This window comes from Pyrus communis, chromosome 13, assembly GCF_041283825.1.
Source record: "Pyrus communis isolate YQ-2024b chromosome 13, ASM4128382v1, whole genome shotgun sequence".
NCBI classification, from domain to species: domain Eukaryota; kingdom Viridiplantae; phylum Streptophyta; class Magnoliopsida; order Rosales; family Rosaceae; genus Pyrus; species Pyrus communis.
Window position 1 is genome coordinate 21875779 of NC_142577.1, and position 24744 is coordinate 21900522.

A 24744-nucleotide genomic window follows, 5' to 3' on the forward strand; every position below is an offset into this window, starting at 1 on the left:
CTTGGTTGCTTTAATAAGCAATTGTCATTAGCATGTCTCAATGGCTGGGATCAAACCTAATAATGGACCTTAAAAGGAATTGACCTAACAATTATCACATCATTTAGTTCTTGAGACCCGCACGTCTGAAATGCTTTGGGTTAACCTTTTTGTCTATCATATCCCCCGACAAGGAGGATAAAGTTACCAATACTAAACTGGGTAATTTACCAAATCGTCACATCCCCCTGTTTACATTTGAAACATGGTATTAACTTCAGACTAGGTCAATATAGGTGATTAACTCAGATACGGCAGCAACAAATCAAACACCCTGAGTAAAGCTTTGAGAGAATCTCAATATATTTTTCATAGTTCTGTAATCTGTGTAAGAGAACCTAGGTCACACATTAAATCCCGAGAAGGCGAATGTTCGACCTTCGCTCTTCTCGTCGCTTAATCTTACACCCGCTTTTTACCAAAAGAAAAATGACAGAAGAGCAAGATAACCTAGCTTGGCACTGCATATGACTCAAGCTGTTATTAGCCTTGTATACAATGGCGAATACGATGCAGTTATAACTTACTCAAAGAGACAGATCCCAGCTCTTTGGCATTCGCCCTCAGCAAATGCTTCTGTATCTTCCCGGTAGCGGTCTTTGGCAACGGTCCAAATACCACGGATCTCGGAACAAAATATGCAGGCAGCTTGGACCGGCAGAACTTCATTATATCTTCTGCCAGATGCTTCTCATCAGAATTGTCGACACCCGGCTTCAATGTCACAAAAGCACAAGGAGTTTCACCCCACTTCTCATGTGGCCTTGCAACCACTGATACCTCGAATATGGCTGGGTGTTGATATAGAGTGTTCTCAACCTCCACGCTACTGATGTTCTCACCACCAGAGATGATAATATCCTTTGACCTGTCTTTGATTTCGATATAGCCATCTCGATGCTTCACTGCAAGATCCCCAGAATGAAACCACCCGTTGGCAAAAACTTCCTCATTCACCTTTGGGTTCTTTAAATACCCCTTCATTACAAGATTGCCCCGCATCATTATCTCTCCCATGGTAGCTCCATCTGCGGGAACAGGTTGCATAGTCTCAGGGTTGAAAACATCTACCCCCTCCATGCCAATGTACCGAACACCTTGGCGTGCATTAAGTCGCGCTTGTTTTACAGGGGGGAGTGAGTCCCACTCAGGCTTCCAGGCACATACTGTGGCGGGGCCATAAGTTTCTGACAGGCCATAAGTGTGTGTGACTCGGAAGCCCTTTTGGGACATTGCAAAGAGAATAGAAGGTGGAGGAGCAGCACCAGCTGTCATCACCTGTACAACATGAGGGAGAGGAAGGATAGTCTCCTCCGGGGAAGCATTGACCAAAGTGTTGAGTACCACGGGTGCAGCACAAAAGTGAGTCACGCCATGCTCAGCTATCGCTGAATAGACTGCCTTTGCTGTAACCTATGAAAATCAACAAAGGGCAGTGTGGGCATGGACATCTAAGCGAATCAACCAGGGAAAACTAAATGAAAAGATAACAATTATCTGAACTGTATACTAAAATAATTAACCTCCAATCCAACATCAACTTACAGAGAAATTTTAGAATTTGAGATAGAAAATGCGAGGCTCAGTTCTGAAGCCTAAGAGGGGTGCAACCAAACATAAAATGTTGGCTGAACATTGTAGATTGACAACGCATGTAAAAGTTGACATTACTTTAACTGCAGCTTGTTGCCAAACTGCAGAAAGTACATACGAGCTCCACAGAGCATGTTGTATTGGGGTCTTAATATTTACTTGGGGAATCAGGGTCACTATGGTACTTGGGGCCAACAGGTTCGTACTGTGACATTCAGTGCACGAGGATTCAACAGTCTCATGCATATGATGGCCTTCTATATTCTAAAGATGCAGTAATGACTACATAGAATGCAATATAAGCTTTAACACTGAAAAATTCACGGGAGAATAACAAAACTAGTTAATATGCTGAACTAAAAATACAGCTTTTGTAACTATATATATAAGAAATTTACCTGTCGAAGGCATATGTTTGTCCCACAAAGAGCTGCAAGTGACCAAGCGAAACACCAACCATTGCAATGGAACATGGGTAGAGTCCACAAATATACAGCTCCTTCAGTCATCCCCCATATAAGAGGACCACTCAAAGCCATCAGATAAGCCCCACGGTGATGCAAAACCACCCCCTTAGGGCTGGCTGTTGTGCCAGAAGTATAACCCAGAGCAATGCTCTGCCACTCATCCTCTGGTTGTTTCCAAGCAAACTCAGGGTCACCAGTTTCCAAGAATGTCTCATATTCAATGGCACCTCTTCTCATGGCACTTTTTAGTGCCATAGGATCACAGCTTTCATCACCTATGACAATTAAGAGTGGAGGCTTGTAATGGCCTTCGCTTTTCTCTGACCAGATCTTCAAAGCTTCCTCTGCCAAGGGAAAAAATTCTTGATCCACCATCACAACTACAGACGATGAATGACCAAGAAGGAAAGCAATAGTCGCCGCATTTAGACGAACATTGACAGTGTTTAATACAGCTCCTGCCATTGGAACTCCAAAGTGAGCTTCAAAGAGGGCTGGCACGTTTGGTGCTATTACCGATACCTGTTTCAATATAAGAAAAGTGATGTGTCAATCAACAAGCTCCAACACAACACAAGAAGCATATAACAGAAGCTGATGGTGAGATCCCATGCAAGAGTATAACACAATATGTACGGTACCTAAAAAATTGATCTGAGATTTTAAAGAGGTGTGATTTGTGGTTTCAGAGATTACAACGAATTCCTTTAAGAAATCCAAGCATTACGATACGATGAAAAACAAAACTTTGGTAACCAAAGAAACAAAAGAACCATGCTTTCATGCTAGTCAAAAGCGAATAAGTCCATGAAAAGGATACCATTATGAATTTTCAAGTACAAAATATCTCTTGATAGAATATAAACAACTAAAAAGGAACTTCAAGAAGCCCCAATAACTAGCACTGGGCAGAGCCCGTAATGTTCAGCCGCAGAAGTGGGGTGATGAAAAAGCAAGACAACATATCAAAAAGGCCATTATCTCAATAAAATATGATCATAAAACAGGAAGGACAAGATAAAAAGAAGAAATGATGGTGAAAGCTACTAACCATCTGCATTTTAGAGGAGAAAGGAGATGTTACCAAAGCAATTCATTGCAAATGACCAGGGACATGATGCATTTGTATTTCATATTATAGTTCTTCGCATGCATCTGGAGTAGAAATAGGTTTTTTTTTCTACAGGACCACAGGTAAGTTATTGGATCTTCGAATTGTCCAATTGAAGTTAAAGACGGACAATACTAGTTTTTCTTTGTTCTCTAACTGGATTCCATTTTTTCCCTTTCTTTCTAAGGAAAACCAATGTTGTTTGGAAGGATCGTTTTTGGGTCGATAAAGTTACTTGAAGTTAGTTTAAAAATGGGCAGTCCGAGAAATGGACTCTACCATGGGAAAGACATACGGAAACCATTGCCACAAGTGTCTGTAAGTTTCTTCTCAGCAACATTGAATATCAAGTACAAAACAAAGTTAAACCAATTGAATTCCATTAAATAAATACAATGACAAAAGGCAGAACGGACGGTCGGTCCAAAACCAAAAGCAAGGGGATTATATAAATATGAGGTACACAGGGATTAATCCAAAGCAATACACAAAGGAATTGAGCTTTTGAATGTGAAACATAACCAAAACAAGAGAGCATTCGTCAAGAGCAGCACTTATTTCATCCGAATGTGGGTACATAAGTACATGTGTTGGTTAAAGTGTCAAGATAAAAAGGTAACAAGCTAAATTCCAAACAATCTACTCTTTCAAATTGCTTTTCGAAGGCCTCAAAGTTCTTTCTAACGACCAAAAAAACACTTGTGACTACTTTTTGCAGAAAAACTTAAAAGTGTTTCTGAGTCATAGAAACACCTAAGTGTTTAGCAGGAAGCACTTCCAAGTGCTTAGAGCATGGACTTTTAACAAAATTCCGTCATGTTCATAAGAAAAGGACTTTTAGCATAAGCGCCTTTGAGCAGATATGCTTCCTACAAAAGGAGTCCCAATGGAGCCCAACACAGTACCATTTTTGGATAAATAAACCAAACAGAGACCTTAAATGCCTCATCAAATACACAATTTCCGACTGCAATTTCATTTCCATAAATACCAATTAAACAGGAGAAAGATAACGCTTTTCCATTTCCCATTTCCATAAATTCGACAAGAAAATTATAAAAATATAAAATTTATATTACAAAAAATAAAATCTAAAATTTAAAAATTAAACAAATTTAGCACTCAGGTCAAATGGATGACAGAACTAATAATTAAGGTTTAAGTTACCGTGGTGCCGAGGCCGATGGAGCGCTTGGCGAGAGCGGAGGCCAAACGGCGGCACCGCTGGTAAGTCTGCTGCCACGTGTAGCGAATCGATCCGTGGATCACGGATGTTCTGGTGGGGTGCACCAGAGCTGCTCTATCCAGAAACCACAGCGGCGTTAATGCCGTGTAGTTGGCGTCGTTCTTCGGCAGATCGTCGATGTCTCGCCCCACGACCATCTCTGTTGCACCGGAAAACCCCTCCTTCTCCCTGTTTCTCTCTCTCTATTTCTCTCCGACTCAGAGACTCAGAAGTTCAGAATTATGACAAAGAATCTGACAGCCTGACATTGTTGGCCTCCACCACCAGTGAAGTGACATATATAGCCAGATTTTCCAGCCACCTTTTTATTATTGTAGTTGTTGTTGTTTTTTGTTTTTGGTGGAACACGTAGGGTTATACTTTACACTCTTTCCCTTTGGGCATGCTTGGTCGTGCGTATACTTCTTCAAGCGATGGTCGTAGCATACATTTCCTGGAATACATGAGAATGGTCGTGCATGATTTTTTTTTTTTAAAGCTATGGTCGTACATATTATTTTGTTTAATACTGTTGACCCTAAAAATTACAAAGCCTACGTGGCGCGCAGGCCGAGTAACTAATAAGCTAACTACGTCCTTCGGTTGAATGCGGGGCGTGCCAACTCGTCGGCCGAGCTCGGCCGAGGAGTAAAATTTGTTGATGTTGCGTTGAGTGCGTTGTTGACTTCTTTATCTTGCGACTGCGGCCGAGGAAGGAACAAATCTCGGCCTTTGGATTCTCGAGCCTGAAGACAAGGCTGCTAGTTCTACGAAGTTCAATATCAAATTCGGCTCTCAAGGTGCCGAATGTAGTAACCTGGTAACACCTCACTTCGCCGAGAAGGCTAATGAGATAACATCTGCCAATAAGGATTTGAAAATCCTTCTCGACCGAGACTTGGATAGATAACCAGTCGGCCTCGACGCAGTGCTGTTTATCCAAACTGAAGGTGCTTCGGGAACGGCTGATTCTACGGCAACAGTGCTGTTTATCCAAACTGAAGATGTTCGCCGGTTGCCTTCACAGTGCTGTTTATCCAAACTGAAGATGTGTCGGCGGAAAAAAGAAAATAAAAAATCTCAAGATGTTTGAGAGGTTTTGCGCAGGGCAGTTGTGTGTTGAATTGGAGGTCCTCTCTATGGTGTTCGCAGCCTTGTATTTATAGAAGCAGATGTGTGGTGCGGCTTCACTTGTGTAGAATTTGATTTTAATTCAAACTCATCAGCTAGAGTCTAGGTCAAAGACTTCTCAAGGTAAGCAACAACCTATCTTTTAGATATCATTTATCTTTAAACGATCCGCTGGATATAGCCAATATTAGGCTTAGATAATCCAATATATATTAAGAGATAATATTATGATTAAAACCACAATATTATTCCTTAATAATAATTGAAAATTATCTCAACCACTTTATCATCCAACGGTCTAGAACTTTACTCATCTAACGGCCTTGATTGTATGGGCCGATAGCGTAAATTTAGGTCCAAACATTGCCCCCCAGTTTCCTTGAGCTTCGGCCCATAAGCCGAATGGTTAAGGAAATTAAGTCTTTCCAGCCAGTCAGGAGTACCTCGACCACCTACTTATCAGGCCGAGAGAAACCTGTTGCTGTGTTGAGCCGAGAGAACATGATCCTGGCTTCTTTTGACCAAAGAACAACTCATGGTTGAAGAGAAGTGATAAGCAATCATGAACCAAGGTCGAGAAGAATTAGGGGGTAGGAAAAATAATTTGGGGTCAATAGTTCGGCCGAACTTTCTTTTATTCGGCCAAAGAATTGTATTCGACCAAATAGTTTTGTAAAGTGGGCCGAGGCCGAGGCCAAGAAGAATTGGGTGTAGAACCTATATATATATATATATATATATATATATCCCATTGTATTCGGCCAAACTTTCTTTTATTCGGCCAAAGAATTGTATTCGGCCATATTTTCTTTTATTCGGCCATATCGTTTTGTAAAGTGGGCCGAGGAACATTAGCTAGATACGTTTCGTGGCCGAGGAACTTCATTGTCGGCCGAGGTCTTAAAGTGGCCGAATGGTTAAGAAAGTAATTTAGCACATGGAAATAAAAGTGGTCGAACCATAAATAGGAGGAGGCCAACGATGCTTTATTCCAAGCCGAGATCTTATAATATCAAAATTCTCAAATTGATTTTGCTCTAGGCCAAATAAAGAATTTTCTCCAAATATTTGTAACTTGGTGAAAATTTTTTCATTTTCGGCCGCCGAATGTGTTGAACAATTATTATGCCCCACACGCATAATTTCGGCTTTTAATTCAAACAACTTAGCCGAATGAGATTTCTCTATATCGGTGTTATCACTAATAATCATATTGATTGGCGTAGTTTCGGCATCTAAAACCATGTCTCCAATTACCATATCAATTGATGTGGTTTTATGGTCCGAAGTCGTGTATCGGTATTGTTCGTCATTGGAACACTCCTCTAAAGAAACATTTTCTGAGTCAATTCTTGGCTCAGAAACTTGAACATTTTCTTCTAGGCCTACCACACTTTCAGTCTCGACCGAAAAAATAGGTGGCCTTTGTTCCTCGACCAAATTAACAATTTTCTTAAGCCGATGTCTGATTACGGCCGAAGCGGAAAATTGTCCCCCAGTCTTTTCAACCAACCATTCCTCAAATGGAATTGATTTGTAGTCGAAAACGTAAGGAAAATATTTTCCATCTAGCCAGGCATTAAATCGAGCCCTGTCTTCATTTACCCATTGCTCTTGCAGGGCAACATGAGCTTTTATTCTCAACATGTAAGCGAATGACTTTTGCAACTCTTTATGGCCACGAAGAATTTTCCACTTCCAAAGATCTTTTCCGTTCTTCATTGTGTTTTTTCAATTCCTCTAGGCGCTCGTACAATCGGCTACGTGGAGCCGGATTGGAATCTTGATATATCATATAAACTTCGTAGTTTTAGCACTGGGTCCCACCGGGCGTGCCAAAATGTTGACCCTAAAAATTACAAAGCCTACGTGGCGCGCAGGCCGAGTAACTAATAAGCTAACTACGTCCTTCGGTTGAATGCGGGGCGTGCCAACTCGTCGGCCGAGCTCGGCCGAGGAGTAAAATTTGTTGATGTTGCGTTGAGTGCGTTGTTGACTTCTTTATCTTGCGACTGCGGCCGAGGAAGGAACAAATCTCGGCCTTTGGATTCTCGAGCCTGAAGACAAGGCTGCTAGTTCTACGAAGTTCAATATCAAATTCGGCTCTCAAGGTGCCGAATGTAGTAACCTGGTAACACCTCACTTCGCCGAGAAGGCTAATGAGATGACCTCTGCCAATAAGGATTTGAAAATCCTTCTCGACCGAGACTTGGATAGATAACCAGTCGGCCTCGACGCAGTGCTGTTTATCCAAACTGAAGGTGCTTCGGGAACGGCTGATTCTACGGCAACAGTGCTGTTTATCCAAACTGAAGATGTTCGCCGGTTGCCTTCACAGTGCTGTTTATCCAAACTGAAGATGTGTCGGCGGAAAAAAGAAAATAAAAAATCTCAAGATGTTTGAGAGGTTTTGCGCAGGGCAGTTGTGTGTTGAATTGGAGGTCCTCTCTATGGTGTTCGCAGCCTTGTATTTATAGAAGCAGATGTGTGGTGCGGCTTCACTTGTGTAGAATTTGATTTTAATTCAAACTCATCAGCTAGAGTCTAGGTCAAAGACTTCTCAAGGTAAGCAACAACCTATCTTTTAGATATCATTTATCTTTAAACGATCCGCTGGATATAGCCAATATTAGGCTTAGATAATCCAATATATATTAAGAGATAATATTATGATTAAAACCACAATATTATTCCTTAATAATAATTGAAAATTATCTCAACCACTTTATCATCCAACGGTCTAGAACTTTACTCATCTAACGGCCTTGATTGTATGGGCCGATAGCGTAAATTTAGGTCCAAACAAATACAAACATCTAAAATACACAAAAAGAAAGAAGATAATTCAAACCCAAAACGTAGTAAATCATACGGTGTCAATTTTATTTAGTTTTTGAAAAGAATGTCATCTTGATTTTTGAAGTGGGTTAATTATTTGTTTATTATTGTAAGTCTTACGCCAACTCTTTTACATAACGCAGAATTTGTGAAATTATAAAATTATGTAAGACTTAGTGTTGAAACTACTCTATATGCAAGAATTGGGAAAAAAATCTTGGAATGTGTAGTTGTTTGGGCCCAAAATATTGGTGTGGGTCGAGTTAGGAGTTGTTCTCAGCCCGGCATTATGATTCTAGAATCATCGCGAATTCTAGTTATTATGGGCCATTCGGTTAGGATCGGCCGAGTCTTAGTATGAGACAGATTGGTGGGAAAGTTGAATCCTAGCATAACAAGGAGTCTCAATGGGATGAGGATGCTGATATTTGAGAAGTGAATGTGGCCAGATAAAGAGTTTGGTTCAAAGTCCTAATGGAGGTAGGATTGGCCAAGACTTGGTTAGATTAGGATAAAGAATCCCAATCCGAGTATAGCTCTAGTTCGGCCATGACGAGATTGGCTGCTATAAATAAGAAGGGGGTGCATCATTCTAACCCCCTAAGTCAACACACAAACTGTCATGCGCAAACTCTCGCTCAACACAAAACCTCTCAACAACCTTGAGATTTTTATTTTCCTTTTTTCGCTGACACATCTTCAATTTGGATAAACAGCACTGTGAAGGCAACCAGTGACATCTTCAGTTTGGATAATAGCACGGAGCCGTAGAATCAGCCGAACAAGGAGCACCTTCAGTTTGGATAAACAGCACTGCTTCTCGACCGACTAATTGCCTATCCAAATCTCGATCGAGAAAGATTTTCGAATCCTTATTGGCAGATTTCATCTCATTAGCCTTCTCGGCGAAGTGAGGTGTTAAAGGTTACTACATTCGGCACATTGAAAGCCGAATTGATATTGAACTTTGCAGAACTAGCAGCCTTGTCTTCAACCTCTAGAACCCGAAGGCCGAGACGTGTTCCTTCCTCGATCGCAATCGCAAGATCAAGCATTCAGCAGCACACCCAACACGACATCAACACATTTTACTCCTTGGCTAACGAGTTGGCACACCCCGAACACAATTGAATGACGTAGTTAGCTTATTAATTACTCGGCATACACGCCATGTAGGCTTGGTGGTTTTTAGGGTCAACAATAGTAGTACTCATTGGTAAAAAAAATTAACATAAAATCGTGGTTGAGGTTAATGTTACTGATTAATGTATAGGTAAATTTACTAAAGTATCGTACGTATACAAAAACTAATTAAAGACACTCTATTTCTCATTCAAATTTTGGCCATTATTATATGTGAAGAATTATATGTTTTCTTAACGTAACAAGAAGTGGAATTCTCTAAACATTGTTAGAAAGAAAAATATCAGTATTCCGATACATAGCTAGTATAAATACAGCTAAATAATTCTACTTACGTGCAACAACAAAATTAATATATAAAAATATGTTGTAAATTTCTATTTTAAGTATAATTGTGTAAATTCTAAATTAAATTTGATTCTAATTATTGTTTTCAATTAGAACTTGTATTCCTAAGAAGAGAATTAAAAATTGTCTTCCTCGAAGGATAATGATATCTTCACTCTGTTTCTGTCTCTCTCTATTTCTATCGGATACTCGGAAGTTCAGAATTACCACAAAGAAGCTGACAGCCTGATATTGTTGGCCTCCACCACCAGTGAAGTGACTTGTATATCCAGATTTTCCAGCCACTTTTTTATTGCTTTATTATTATCATTTTTTTGTTTTTTGGTGTGGAACACGTAGGGTTATAGTTTATACCTTTCCACTTTGGGCATGCTTGGTCGTGCGTACACTTCTTCAAGCGATGGTCGTATCGTGCATTTCCTGGAATACATGAGAATGTTCATGCATTATTATTTTTTTTTTTTTCTTTGAAGCTGTGGTCGTGCATATTATTTTGTTTAATACAAACGATCTAAAGTACACAAAAAGAAAAAAAGATAATTCAAACTTAAAACGCAAAAGATTACACGTCGTCAATTTTATTTAGTTTTTGAAAAGAATGTCATCTTGATTTTTGAAGTGGTTTAATTATTTGTTTATTATTGTAACTATGCCAACACTTTTACATAACGCAAAATCTCTGAAATTATAAAATTATGCAAAACTTGGTATTGAAGCTATTCTATATGCAAGATTTGGGAAAAAAATTCTTGGAATGTGTTGTAGTACTCATCAGTAAAAAAAATTAACATGAAATCGTTACTAAGGTTAATGTTACTGATTAATGTATAGATAAATTTACTAAAGTGTCGTACATATGCAAAAACTAATTTGAGACACTCTATTTCTCGTTCAAACTTTGGACATTATCATATATGAAGAATTGTATGGTTTCTTAACGTAACAAGAAGTGGAATGTTCTAAACATTGCTAAAGAGAAAAAAATCATCATTCCAATACGTAGATGGTATAAATACAACTAAGTAATTCTACTTACCTGCAACAACAATATTAATATTACTAGCCTTCATGCACACACTCACGCATGTGTAGGAGGCATTTTTTGAATCACGGCGTGCTACACGCGACTTATACGTTTTAAATGTACTTATATGCGTAAATTGACAAAAAGAAAGACAAATATTTGAAGTAAATGAATAATCTTAGATCATGCTAGAAGAAACCCCTCATAAACCAATCAAAGCAATTGAATTCACAAAATAAAATCGGCCACTATTGAATTTACATTAAGAATAGAGGAAATAATATTTAATAAACAATTGATTGAATCACATTATTGCTAGTCCATTATAAGGCTAAGCCCATTCCCTCTCCCTTAGTGTAGAAAATATCGTTTGTTAAAAATAAAAATCATTTGACAACTAATTTAATCACACTATTATGCGGGTGCAAGGAACTTTTTCTATAACCGGCATTACACGTCTCTTAAGATATTTTGAACATGTTTAAAATTAGAGAAAATAACATTTAATGAACAATTTATTGAATCACATTATTGTTAGCCTATTGTGAGATACTACGCAACTCTTAAGATGTTTTAAACACAATATTCATGATTTTTCTTATTTTTCTATTATATTTTTCTTTCCCCTTCACGTGGGCACCATCAACTTTCACTCATCCTTCCATTTTTTTTATTCTTTTCTCTCTTCCTACTTATATTTATATTTTATTTTATGATGACTAAATTACCAAATTACCCCTGCATTATTTGATATATTATATTGGGCAGCTTTTGGATTTTTTTGGTTAAGGGGCAATTTTGTCCTAATATTTTTGTCAAACTCATGACACCAAAACTGGCCTCCAGCTTTATATATAACTAGCCTTCATGCACGCGCTTACGTGTGTGTAGAAGACATTTTTTGAATCACGGCGTACTATGCTCGACTTACACGTTTTAAATGTATTTATATACGTAAATTGACAAAAGGAAAGTCAAATATATGAAGTAAATGAATAATCTTAGATCACACTAGAAGAAACCCCTTATAAACTAATTAAAGCAGCTGAATTCATATAATAAAATCAGTCTCTATAGAATTTACATTAAGAATAGAGAAATAATATTTAATAAACAATTGATTGAATCATGTTATTTGTAACGACCCGTCCCTAAAAATTATGTTTTTTATAATGTTTAAATGTGAATTTACGGATATGACCTTTGAGGCAAAGACGTTGACTTTTGTTGACTATCTTGTCATGTCATGTAAGGTTCATTTTCTTGGTGTATCCTCGTAGTACTCGTCGCTACGGACGCGTGGGCATAAATGGAACACAATTTGGAGTTATAATGAAGGAGATATTAACGTTTAAAGTCAGAGGCATTTTAGTAAATTAATTATTTCTAGAAAGCTTTAGATTTTTTTTAGTTTAATCTAGAAAGCCATATGTGTGGCCCAGATTTAAAGACAGAAATGATAGGCAGTGGAGATGGAGTATAAAGAAGAGAAAGGAAGGAGGAACCAGACTAATCAGAAAATGAGAGATGAGAGGGTGACCAATCAGAGAAGAAAGAAAGGAGGGGAAATGAGGAAGGTGGAGAGCACCCAACCAATTCGACCTGTACACCCATAACAACCCGGTGTCGAACCGGTGGAATTTTCCAGAAATACTCATCCAATTTTCAAGCAATTTTCACCCATTCACAACCACCAAACCTCATCACCATAACCCCAACATCCATTTCTAGCTAGAATCGACATAGATTGGTTGAGATTCACGAAGAAATACCCGTGGGTGCCGCGGAAGCCATTGCCTGAGATCCACCAATCTTGAAATATTTTCCTTCAAATACCACCACCAAAATACTCCACAAGAGGTAAGGATCAAAGCCCAATCAGTGGTTGGAGCGTCGGAGTTGATTTGAGGACGAATCAAGAACACCCAAATTCTAGGGTTCCAACGAGTTTTAGAGAAATTGAGGCTTTTCCCGGCCAAATTGGCCTTAGTCACGTGTATGAAAGTTGCTCCACTCACTGAGATCTTCATTTTTGTGAACTTTGAGAATTTTTAGAAATAGTTGAATTTTTTGACGAGTCGGGACGGCCAACCACCACCAGCGGTGGTGCATGCGGCGGCGCGTGGCTAGATTAGATGCCTTGAGTTCAGTTCTGATAATTGTATAACGTAGGTTGATCGTTAGAACCAAAATTATTTACGATACGTTAATAGGTCATTATATGAATCGACGATCCAACCATTGGATCGTCACCTAACTTTAATACATTATAGTACGTAATATTAGAGGACCATAGGAACTTACGGATTGGGAATCCGAGGTAGGGATCTTCCCGAATTGGATTTGTAAGTTCGTAAAATAAAATGTTAACCCCCACTTGGTTTTAGAAATTAGCAAAGATCTAACCGTTGGATCGTAATGAAACTTTAGGATGTTGTTCTAAAAGCATAATGTGGACCTTTGGAAGTAATGGATCGGAAATCCGTGATGCGGACCTTCCGGATCGATTTACGAAGGGATGTGTTTTATGTAAATTATGTATTTTATCGATAAGAATTCTGAGATGTAGTTTAATAATTGTTCTAGGCGTCGATTGTTCGAGACATCTCAATATTCATGCTAGGGAGTGTGGCGCGGACCTTCGGTGAGTGGGCTTTTGGTTTTCTATATATATATATATATATATATATATATATATATATATATATATAAGTTTCCCATAAACTATTTTAAATGGAATTTCGTTTAAAATGCCATGTCATATTTGCTTTATGTTTTAACATATGCATTAGTATAGCTTTACATAATATTACATGATGCTGCAAAGGCCCAAGTAAGTTTAGGAGAGTATATATTGATGGTATGGTTGCATGGTAGTTGGTTATGAGTTGATGCACGTAGAGCTCATTGTCCTACACCCCGATGTTAGTGCCCCGTCCGAGGCCAGGGCCTAGCCTTCATGTGATCGTTCACCTTCCACACCGCATGCTCACCTTAGATCCAAGGCAGATGTTAGCCTGTTGTACAGACCATATTGTTGGAAATATGCCCTGAAAGTCAATCTTTGGAAGAAACCTTTCAGGACAATGAATTGATGTATATATGACTCTTATACATCGGAAGGCAAAGATACTAATTAGGACTATCTCAATGAACAAAATATGTCCTAAATAGTGAATCCATGGACAATGGATCGATGGAAGAAGTAACCTAATGATGTTAGATTACAGAGACCTTCTTCTCATAACCATCATGTCCAAAAAGGTTCTTGGTCATAAGGATTGTCGGAGGGATACTGACAATCCATAGACCGGTACATACTATGTCTGCTTCAATTGGAAGGATGAAAAGTCTCATCCCATTCGTGTAGCGACACTAAGACAAGCATGTAGGTGCTCATTAAGGGAATGAGTTCACTGAACACAATCGAACGAGAGTACTTGCATGGAGGTCTACTCACATGTCAAGCAAGTAACTCTAATGGTTGGAATAATGTAAGTAATCCTTTGACCTGAGGCATCGTCGTTGTCTTGTGGTTAAGTACTTAATCTTTGATTATGTTAAAGTCATTCCATACGCGAGTGTCCAAGGCATCGTTGGGGTTAAGCCACTTAGCCATGAAGGCAAGTGAATGCGCAACAAGGAATCTCTAATCCTCGATAAGAAAGGATGAATACTCTAAGATATGATTCGGGAATCTTCGGCCGAAGTATCGAGCGTAATAAAGGAAAGCGTTCCTATACGTCTCAATTGAATCGTATAAGAAGGAATAATCACATTAGGGGTTTGACATTATAAATCCATACCCTAGTGATGTGATTGAGAGTATTGTTTTAGAGAAGGATCGAATTACATTGTAATTCCAACTGAATAGGTTCTCCGAATAAACTTCTACATTAGCTTGGGTAGCCATGATATATGGTTAGATGTCACTCATGGCTTGTGAGTTCTTCTAGATAATTAAATGTAGTCATCAAAAGGAAGGTGAATTAAAAGTAAGTTTTAATTCACTAAGTGATTGGATAATCAATTGGATTGGTGCCAATCACCTCACTGCCTTGCTAATTAGAACCTAAAAGATTGTTCACCAATACACTCTTGTAGTGAGTAACTAATGGATTAAGGAAATAATTAATTGGATTAATTAAGTGTTTTGATTAATTTAGAAAGTCTAAAGAAATCATAAAAGCGATAAAGATCGTTTTGGGCTTATAGAAACGTTCGGGTTTAATTAGGCCCATTGGGCCAAAACCCATTGGGCTTTTATTCAAGCATTGGATGACTTGAAATAATTAAAAGCCCAAAGCCCAAACCAAACACATATGGCCGGCCAAAGAGAGGGAGAGAGAAGGTCAATTGTTGACTTGTTTCTTTATGTAATAAAAGGAACATTATAGTGAAAGATTAATGAGGGTTTTTGATGTGTTCTAAAACAACAAAAGAGAAAAAGAAAAGCTCTCTCTCTTGAACACAAAGGGCCGGCCACCAAGGGGGTGATTTAACTAATCATCTATACACCCTTTTGGTTATTCCTTCATCTTTCTCATTACAAAGTGGATGAGGATCTTTAGAGGTTTTCATATCTTTGGAAACTTGAAGAGAACCTAGGAGCACTTACTATACAAAGTGGAGGAAGCAAGGAGGGAGGCTAGGCTCAAGGAGTTTGAGGAGCAAAGATCTTGGAGGTGGTCCATCCTTGGTCTAAGAACTAGATCAAGAGGTATAAAACTAAACCTCTAGTTTGTTCTTCTTATAAATTTTGTTTTGATGCATCTTATATAAACCTATGCATCTTGAAGGGGATTTGCATGACTATAGCTTTGATAAAATGTATGACATGCTTCCGTTGCTTTCGTATATAAATTTTGAATTGTATATGCATGCTAGTCACTAGAAATCCCACATGAATCTCATAGATTTCCCTTCACATATTAGGTCGTTCTGACTCGTAGGTGACCTGCGATTCGTCGCACAACCTTCGTGATCGTAGCACTTGAGCGTACTTATTTACACCCAGTCTGTCGTACAAACCACATTAGGTGGTTCCAACTCGTATGCAAGTTTAGAGTCGTACATGTCACATTAGGTGACTTTGGCTGGATTGATGAGCAATAGGTTCAACCGTACATGTCACATTAGTTGACTCTAGCTAGCATATCATTTTTACATTGATTTATATCACCTGACTTACATATTTACCGTTGAGATACTTGACATGCCATATACTTTGATTTACACTATTTTTTTAACAAGATTTTTAAATATGTATGTATTGGTATTTTCTGGGAAAATTATACTGGTTTTACAGTGAGGGGTTAATATGTTTAGAAAGAGAAATGCGTTTTCAAAAGCTTTGTTTTTGCTCACTCACATTTTCTGTTTTTGCGCCCCTCCAGGTTTTAGCTGCTAAAAGTTCGTATCGACGAGGATTCTTTACGAATCTCAATATAGGTGGCTACCTGTGAGGGTATGATTTTTACCCACACTATTGTACTTTACTTATGCTCTGACGTCGTGTGTGAAATGGGTTCATTCCCGCTCACAATGCAATCTTGTCTTTAGATATTGTTAGGTTTAAATTTATTCACATTTTCCACATCACTATACTTTATGACTTCGTCACCTTCCAGGTGATGGCCAGCACAGCTCGATTCGAAGTCCTAGTAAACAATCCAGGTCAGGGTGTGTCATTATTGCTAGCCCATTGTGAGGCTAAGCCCACCATCTCCCCTTTAGTGTAGATAATATCATTTGTTAAAATAAAAAAATAATCATTTGACAACTAATTTAATCACATTATTATCCGCGTGCGAAAGACCTTTTTTATAACAGGCATTACACGCCTCTTAAGATGTTTTGAACATGTTTAAAAATAGAGAAAAAATAGAGAAAATAATATTTAATAAACAACTGATTGAATCACATTATTGCTAACCCATTGTGAGGATAAGCTGTGACATCCCACATCACCTAGGGGAGTGATCCTTATATGTATATTCTCATCCCTACCTAGAACGAGGCCTTTTGGGAGCTCACTGGCTTCGGGTTCCGTAGGAACTCCGAAGTTAAGCGAGAAGGAGGCTAGAGCAATCGCATGATGGGTGACCCACTGGGAAGTTGCTCGTGAGTTCCCAAAAACAAAATTCCCAAAAACAAAACCGTGAGGGAATGGTAAGCCCAAAGCGGACAATATCGTGCTAGGGTGGTGGAGTGGGCTCGGGAAGTGATCCACCCCGGGCCGGGATGTGACATAAGCCCACCCTTATCTCCCTTAGTGTAAATAATATCGTTTGTTAAAAAATAAAAAAATCATTTGACAACTAATTTAATCACATTACTAGAAATACCTTTTTTATAACCGGTACACGTCTCTTAAGATATTTTGAACGTGTTTTGAAATAGAAAAATTGAATCACATTATTACTAGCCCATTGTGAGGTACTAATTAAAAACAAAAAAAAAAGCACAAAAAAACTAATTAAAATGACAAAGGCATTTTTTGAATCAATGCGTGCTACGAGCGACTTATATGTTTTAGATGTATTTATATGCATAAATGGACAAAAGGAAAGTCAAATATTTGAAGTAAATGAATAATCTTAGATCATGCTAGAAGAAACCACTCATAAACTAATTAAAGTAGCTGAATTCACATAATAAAATCGGTCTCTATAGAATTTACATTAAGAATAGAGAAAATAATATTTAATAAACAATTGATTGAATCACATTATTGCTAGCCCATTATGAGGCTAAGCCCACCCCCTCCCCCCCTTAGTGTAGATAATATCATTTGCTTAAAAATAAATAAAATAAACAATCATTTGACAACTAATTTAGTCACATTATTATCCGCGTGCGAAAGACTTTTTTTTATAACCGGCATTACACGACTCTTAAGACGTTTTGAACATGTTTAAAAATAAAGAAAATAATATTTAATAAACAATTGAATGAATCACATTATTGCTAGCCTATTGTGAGGCTAAGCTCACTCTCTCCCCCTTAGTGTAGATAATATCGTTTGTTTAAAAAAAAAAAAAAACATTTGACAACTAATTTAATGTAATTTAATCACATTATTATCCGAGTGCGAAAGACCTTTTTTATAATCGGCATTACATGCATCTTAAGATGTTTTGAACGTGTTTAAAAATAGAGAAAATAATATTTAATAAACAACTTATTAAATCACATTATTGCTAACCCATTATGAGGCTAAACCGACATTCTCCCCCTTAATGTAGATAATATCGTTTGTTAAAAAAAAAAAAATCATTTGACAACTAATTTAATCATATGTATTATCCGCGTGTGAATGACATTTTTTATAACCGGCATTACACGCCTTTTAAGATGTTTTGAACGTGTTTAAAAATAGAGAAATTGAATCACATTATTACTAACCTATTGTGAGGTACTAATTTAAAAAAAAAACAAAGAAAAACCAAACCACAAAATAATTAATTATTAAAAAAATACTATTAAAATGACGAAAATGCCCCTGCCTTATTTGATACATTATTTTGGGATGCCTTTGTTTTTTTTTGTCTTGGGGCATTTTTGTCCAAATATTTTTGTTAAAACTTGCTGACACCAAAATCACTATTCACCTTTTTCCATTGATTTTATATATAGATAGATAAGAATGCAAATTTTCAATAACTGGTTATTAGTCTAGTTGCACTTCTCTTCCAAATATTGAGATCATGCCATCCTGGCATCATTTTATTAGTCCAGGTGTCTTTAATGTTATTGGTTAGTCACTGAGTTGAGAATGAGTTTAAAAGTCAGAGTCTTGTTTATTTGTGTTAAGTGAAAAAAATTGATTCGTCCTCACTCACAAATATGGACCCCATCTAATACCATGTTTAAAGAGAAAATGAAATCATTGACATATCACAGTGGTGGAAAGGTATTGAGTTCTGGCATGACAGCATGAGTTCAAACTTCATCGGTGGCTAATTTAACTAAATATATCGTTTGACCAAAAAAAAAAAAAAATCATTGACATATCCTAATTGTGAAGATAAATGTGAGATGTGAGTGTCGGTGATATGTAATGCTTGCATATAAAAATCGAATTCAAGACCTTTAACTTAAAATTAAGTATGAATATCAATAAACCTGATCCGTAATGTTATGCATGTTCAATCTAGTAGGATGCCACTTAGTACTATGGTTTAGTGGTATTCTTATTCACTTATAAGTGAGAGGTCCTAAGTTCGATTCTCGTCAAAGGCGAATTTGAACCGCATTGTTATGACTAGCCTAGTGTAAGGCTTAGCCTACTCACCCACCCCTTAATGTAGATAATATCTTTTGTTCAAAAAACAAAATTGTAAAACAATGCACCTAAACCTAAATGCCTATTTTGATCAATGTTTTGTGCATTTAAATTCCAGGGTGCAATCACTTAGTACTAAGGTCTAGTGGTATTCTTCTTCACTTATAAGTGAGAGGTCTTAGGTTCGATTCTTGCCAAAAGAGAATTTGTGTAACATCCCACATCGCCCAGGGAAGTGGATCTTGTAAGCCTTATATGTATATTTTCATCTCTACCTAGCACGAGGCCTTTTGAGAGCTCACTGGCTTCAGAGTTCATCAAAACTTTGAAGTTAAGCGAGTTTGCGTGAAAGCAATCCCAGGATGGGTGACCCACTGGGAAGTTCTCGTGTGAGTTCGCAGAAACAAAACCGTGAGGGCGTGGTTGGGGTAAAAAACGGACAATATCGTGTTACGGTGGAGTCGAGCCTGGGATATGGTAGGGACCCGAGCCGGGATGTGACATTTTGATGACCCCCTAAGAAGTTATCGTGTGAGTTCCCAGAAACAAAACCGTGAGGGCGTGGCCAGGGCCCAAAACGGACAATATCGTGCTACGGTGAAGTCGAGCCCGGGATGTGACAATTTGGTATCAGAGCCAATCCCTAGTCGGAAGTGTGCCGACGAGGGCGTCGGGCCCCTAAGGGAGGTGGATTGTAACATCCCACATCGCCTAGATGAGTGGATCATGTAAGCCTTATATGTATATTCCCATCTCTACCTAGCACAAGGTCTTTTGGGAGCTCACTGGCTTCGGAATTCATCAAAACTCCGAAGTTAAGCGAGTTCGCATGAAAGTAATACCAGGATGGGTGACCCACTGGGAGGTTCTCGTGTAAGTTCCCAGAAACAAAACCGTGAGGGCGTGGTTGGGGCCCAAAGCGAACAATATCGTGCTACAGTGGAGTCGAACCCGGGATATGGTAAGGGCCCGAGTCGAGATGTGACAATTTGGACCATATTATTGCTATCTCATTGTGAGGCCAAGTCCACCTCTTCCCCATAGTGTAGAAAATACCGTTTGTTCAAAAAACATAGTGTAGATAATATCATTTGTCAAAAAATAAAAAATAAAAATAAAAATCCAAGGTGCAGAACAATCTTGTACAATTGAAAAACCAAATTTATGTGATGAGAACTATTAAGTGTTAATTATATATATACACACAGATATATATACATGTACAAGGCTCTAACCAAAAATGGGATTGAAGAGTTTCGAGTATATTACACTTGTTGACCCTAAAAACTACCAAGCCTACGTGGTGCATAGGCCGAGTAATTAATAAGCTAACTACGTTGTTCGGTTGTGTGCGGGGCGTGCCAACTCGTCGGCTGAGCTCGGCTAGGGAGTAAAATTTGTTGATGTCGCGTTGGGCGCGCTGCTAACTTCTTGATCTTGCGACTGCGGCTGAGGAAGGAACACATCTTGGCCTTTGGGTTTTAGAGCCTAAAGACAAGGCTGGTTCTGCAAAGTTTAATATCAAATTCAGCTTTCAATGTGCCGAATGTAGTAACCTGTAACACCTCATTTTGCCGAGAATACTAATGAGATAACCTCTTCCAATAAGGATTCAAAAATCCTTCACGACAAAGACTTAGATGGATAACCAGTCAGCCTCAACGCAATGCTGTTTATCCAAACTGAAGGTGCTCTAAGGTCGGCTGATTCTACGGCAACAGTGATGTTTATCCAAACTGAAGATATTCGCTGGTTGCCTTCACAATGTTGTTTATCCAAACTGAAAATGTGTTGGCTAAAAAAGGAAAATAAAAATCTCAAGGTTGTTGAGAGGTTTCGCGTAAAACGAGAATTTGCGCAAGACAGTTTGTGTGTTGAATTGGAGAGGGCTTTCAATGTTGCATGCGACTCTGTATTTATAGTGGCTATCTTTTGCTTGACATGGCCTGATAACTTTGTAAAGTCCAACTACAACTCTAACTCGCGGAACTGAAATTGATATGTGCAAATGCCAAGGCATATCCTTTAGATTTCGTGACTTTTCAAACAAAATAAAGCCTATCTAGGCTTTATCACATCAGAAACCTAGCCCACCTGGCTTCTTATCTCATCAAAAACCTCCATTAGAAACCTTTAAACCCATCTAATAACTTCCATCACCATGCAAAAAGAACTAGCCTATCTAGGTTTCTTATCTCATCATTATCCAAGACCATCAAATCCTAGGTTTATCACATCATCATAATTCCATCACCTTTAAACCCATCCATGCATGCATCCTGATCAAATGAATTTCAAATTCATTTTTAGCTTCCAAGTGCCGTCAGACATTCCAAATCAATTTGAACTGTACTGCTTACTTGGGATATAATTTGCATCATATTTATCTGGTTTAAGAAGATGCAGATAATTCATATTAAAAGATAATTATTATGATAAAAATCATAATATTATCCTTTAACAATAACAAAATTATCTTTACTTTTCCATCCAACGGTTGGGAGCTATGCTCACTTAATGGCCTTGATTGCAAGGGCCGATGGTGTAAATTTGGGTCCAAACAATATTATCCAACAATAACACAGTTTCATACAATTCAAATTGCAAAGATGCAGGTAATATTCAGAACTTGTAAACCACAAATCACAAAATTTGCACCAAATAATAAAATGCAGGGCTTACTGCAACATCACACAAAGATAAACTTGAAAAATATATTGTCTTCATTTTGCTTCGTCTTCAATCCGTATGTCTTGAAACAAATCGAATAAAAACCTTAAGAAGAAGAAGAAGATGATGAAGGTTGAAAAGCCTTCTGCTCAGCGCAGCTGAGCACATCATGAGGGCCAGCCTCTTCACGGCCGACACCGACTTTGTCAACGTAATACAGGTAATGGGAGATGATGTTGTTCATGGAGTCAACGTCACCTTGGCCACAGACTTGGTCTCCGTAGAGCACATTCATGGTGGTGCCAAAGCCAGGAACCCTTTTGGACAAAGTGTCGTTCTTGGTTGGCTTCCATTTGCCTACGAAGACGTCGTGGGCTGAAGGGATTTTCTTCTTCACTGGTGTCATCCACCTCCAGATTGCAGCCTGGAAGGCTAGGGTTGCATTTTGTTCTATGTATTCTGGATGGTTTAGTAAGTCCACCTTTAAGGCATCACCCGTTTCTCCATAGTTGTAGTTCCTAAGTTCAAAATCACCCAAAAGTAAATGAAAACTAAAAGAAATATTGAAACAAAATCATAAAGTAGAAAGTGATGCTGAATTGTTAAAATAGTTGTTTGACACCTTTCCATTCCAATTTTTCAGTAAGAGTCTATGTGATGACTATTTTAGTATTTTAAAGTACCAATAACAGTTCTGAATTTTGAAAATTAGAAAGTCGAGAATTGTTATTAACAATATACTTGAATCCCTTCCTCTAGAAATAGCATTCCAAACCTCTTGTCAATGCAAGTTTCACAATTACATGTATAGTAATTTTTCTTTGTGTTTTTTATGAATAATTTATGTAATCTCAAACTGTGATTTGCAAGAATGAGAATGAAGAATGAACGATTCTACGAAAGAAGCTAACTCATATTTTTGTTATAAACACTCCATAGTAGTTATCATACATTCCTTATTCTTTTCATTAGAAAAGAATGTATGATGACTATTTTTTAGTGCTAATAACAGCTCAAAATTCTGGATATGAAAAAATTTGGGAATTAGGTGGATTGTTTATACCAATAGAGCGGCAAGGCACCACGGCCATGGTATGAAGCTCCAGGAGAGCAGGGATAAGTGTATTTGTAGTAGTCATCACAGTATAACTGGCTAGGGCTCATTTCCTTGTTGTAACATAGACCCCAAGCCGTTGGTCCTCCTGTAGCAACCCCATAGCCACCTGACAATTGAAACAAATTATCATCACTTCATCTTTGTTTCATTATATATAAGACTGCATAAAATCCTTGTAAATCTAAGCTTCAAAAGCACTTCAAGGAAAAGCATTTTGGAGTCATAAACTCCAGCAACAACACTCAACATTCCTAGATTTGTATAGTTTTTATCCTGCGTTGTGAGAAGCTAATTAGGAACAAAATAAGGTGTCAATTCCGTTGTATAGAACCCCAAATTCCAAATTATTCAACTCTTCCTAATTACGATTATGGGGATTTTAAACAAAAAAAATTTTACATAACCCTAATCAAATCCATTTCAAAGCAAGTACAAGTTGAATACTTGAATGACGAGAAAAGATTGTTTGGCACTGCACACCAATCTACAATACCTGAGATTGTTGATATTTGGTCAATATGTTAACGTTATCATCTTATATCAAGTATTATAAATAAGTACTCGACAATGTACAAAATACTGTAAATTGGTACTCGGTACCAAATACAGTAGATTGTTGATATTTGATATCAAGTATTATAAATTAGCACTCGATCCACATATAGTATATTGGAATTTGGTACCAGATCATGTAGATTGGTGCCTGATGCCCTCCTTTAGTGGTATAGAGAAAAAGAGATCCTAAAGAAATTCCAACCAAATCAACCCAAAAAAACCCTAGAAAGAAAAATTTTATAACTCACATGAAGTTTTACTGCCAACATGGCCAAGAAAAGCAGTAACTTCCTTCATCCCCTGGAGCTTGCCACCTGTGGTACCAAATCCATGAGGCTGGTACTCAGCGGCCGCTGTGATGAAAGAGTGGTAATCCCAGAACCCCACGGCGTGCGCCACGGGCGAGTTACGCTTGGAAAAAAGGTCCTCAAATTGGTAAGCTTGGAAGTAGTCAGAAATTGTCTGGTTACAACAATAAACAGACCATCCCTTACACTCCCACCCTTTGTCACACACCTTCTTGCCCTTCACTATCTTCACCAACGGCTTCACCGCTGACTCCTCTTGACCATTCGCAACGTCGACCGCTAGCAGCGTTGCAGCTGCCATTGAGAATAGCAGAAGCCATTTTTTCTCCATTTTTTTTGCTTTGATTAATTTTGTGTGGTGGGATGATGAAGGGGGAAATGGAATGAGATTTTATATATGGAATTCAGAATATTAATGGTTGGGGGGAGTGAAGAGGAAAGAAAATGAGTGTGTAACAAATAAGGTTAGAAGGAGACTGTCAATGTGTAACGCTCACCCACCACCTTCTGTTTTTGCTTCAAATTAATTTCTTCTTTTGAGTGCAAGGGAAGCAAAAAGCAGTGAGCATTCCATCAGCTTTTGCTTGCCAATTATGATCCAGATGGCCTTTTGCTGTGTTTTCAAGAGTATAAGGGGGCGTTTGTTGCGCTGGACTATCTCGGACTGGATTAGCTTCAAGGACTAAGCTGGACTAGCTTAGACTAGACTAAACTGGACTAACTTAGTGAAGCGTTTGGTGCAGTATTGGACTAAGAAGCTGGATAATAACAAATTCTAATATTATTTTATTTAATATATAAATTATTAATATTTTATTATGATCTTATCTTTTTCTCCATCTTTTCCTACCATTTCCATCTCACTCTTTTCCTCTTCTCTCATCGTCC

At 38.1% G+C, this 24744-nt stretch overlaps 2 protein-coding genes across 2 annotated transcripts; both read right to left on the bottom strand.

The window, feature by feature from the left end:
- Positions 1-318: 318 nt before the first annotated feature.
- Positions 319-4964, bottom strand: LOC137737535 (acetate--CoA ligase CCL3). The gene is made up of 3 exons (XM_068477049.2): positions 4378-4964; positions 2031-2621; positions 319-1452 (listed from the first exon to the last, which is right to left on the bottom strand). The coding sequence occupies exons 1-3, from the start codon at positions 4591-4593 to the stop codon at positions 556-558; spliced, it is 1704 nt and encodes a 567-aa protein (XP_068333150.2). The 5' UTR covers positions 4594-4964; the 3' UTR covers positions 319-555.
- A 16791-nt stretch (positions 4965-21755) lies between these two features.
- Positions 21756-24308, bottom strand: LOC137736507 (chitinase-like protein 2). The gene is made up of 3 exons (XM_068475770.2): positions 23797-24308; positions 22940-23099; positions 21756-22394 (listed from the first exon to the last, which is right to left on the bottom strand). Exons 1-3 carry the CDS (start codon positions 24185-24187, stop codon positions 21983-21985), a joined length of 963 nt encoding a protein of 320 aa, XP_068331871.2. The 5' UTR covers positions 24188-24308; the 3' UTR covers positions 21756-21982.
- Between the last annotated feature and the right edge of the window lie 436 nt (positions 24309-24744).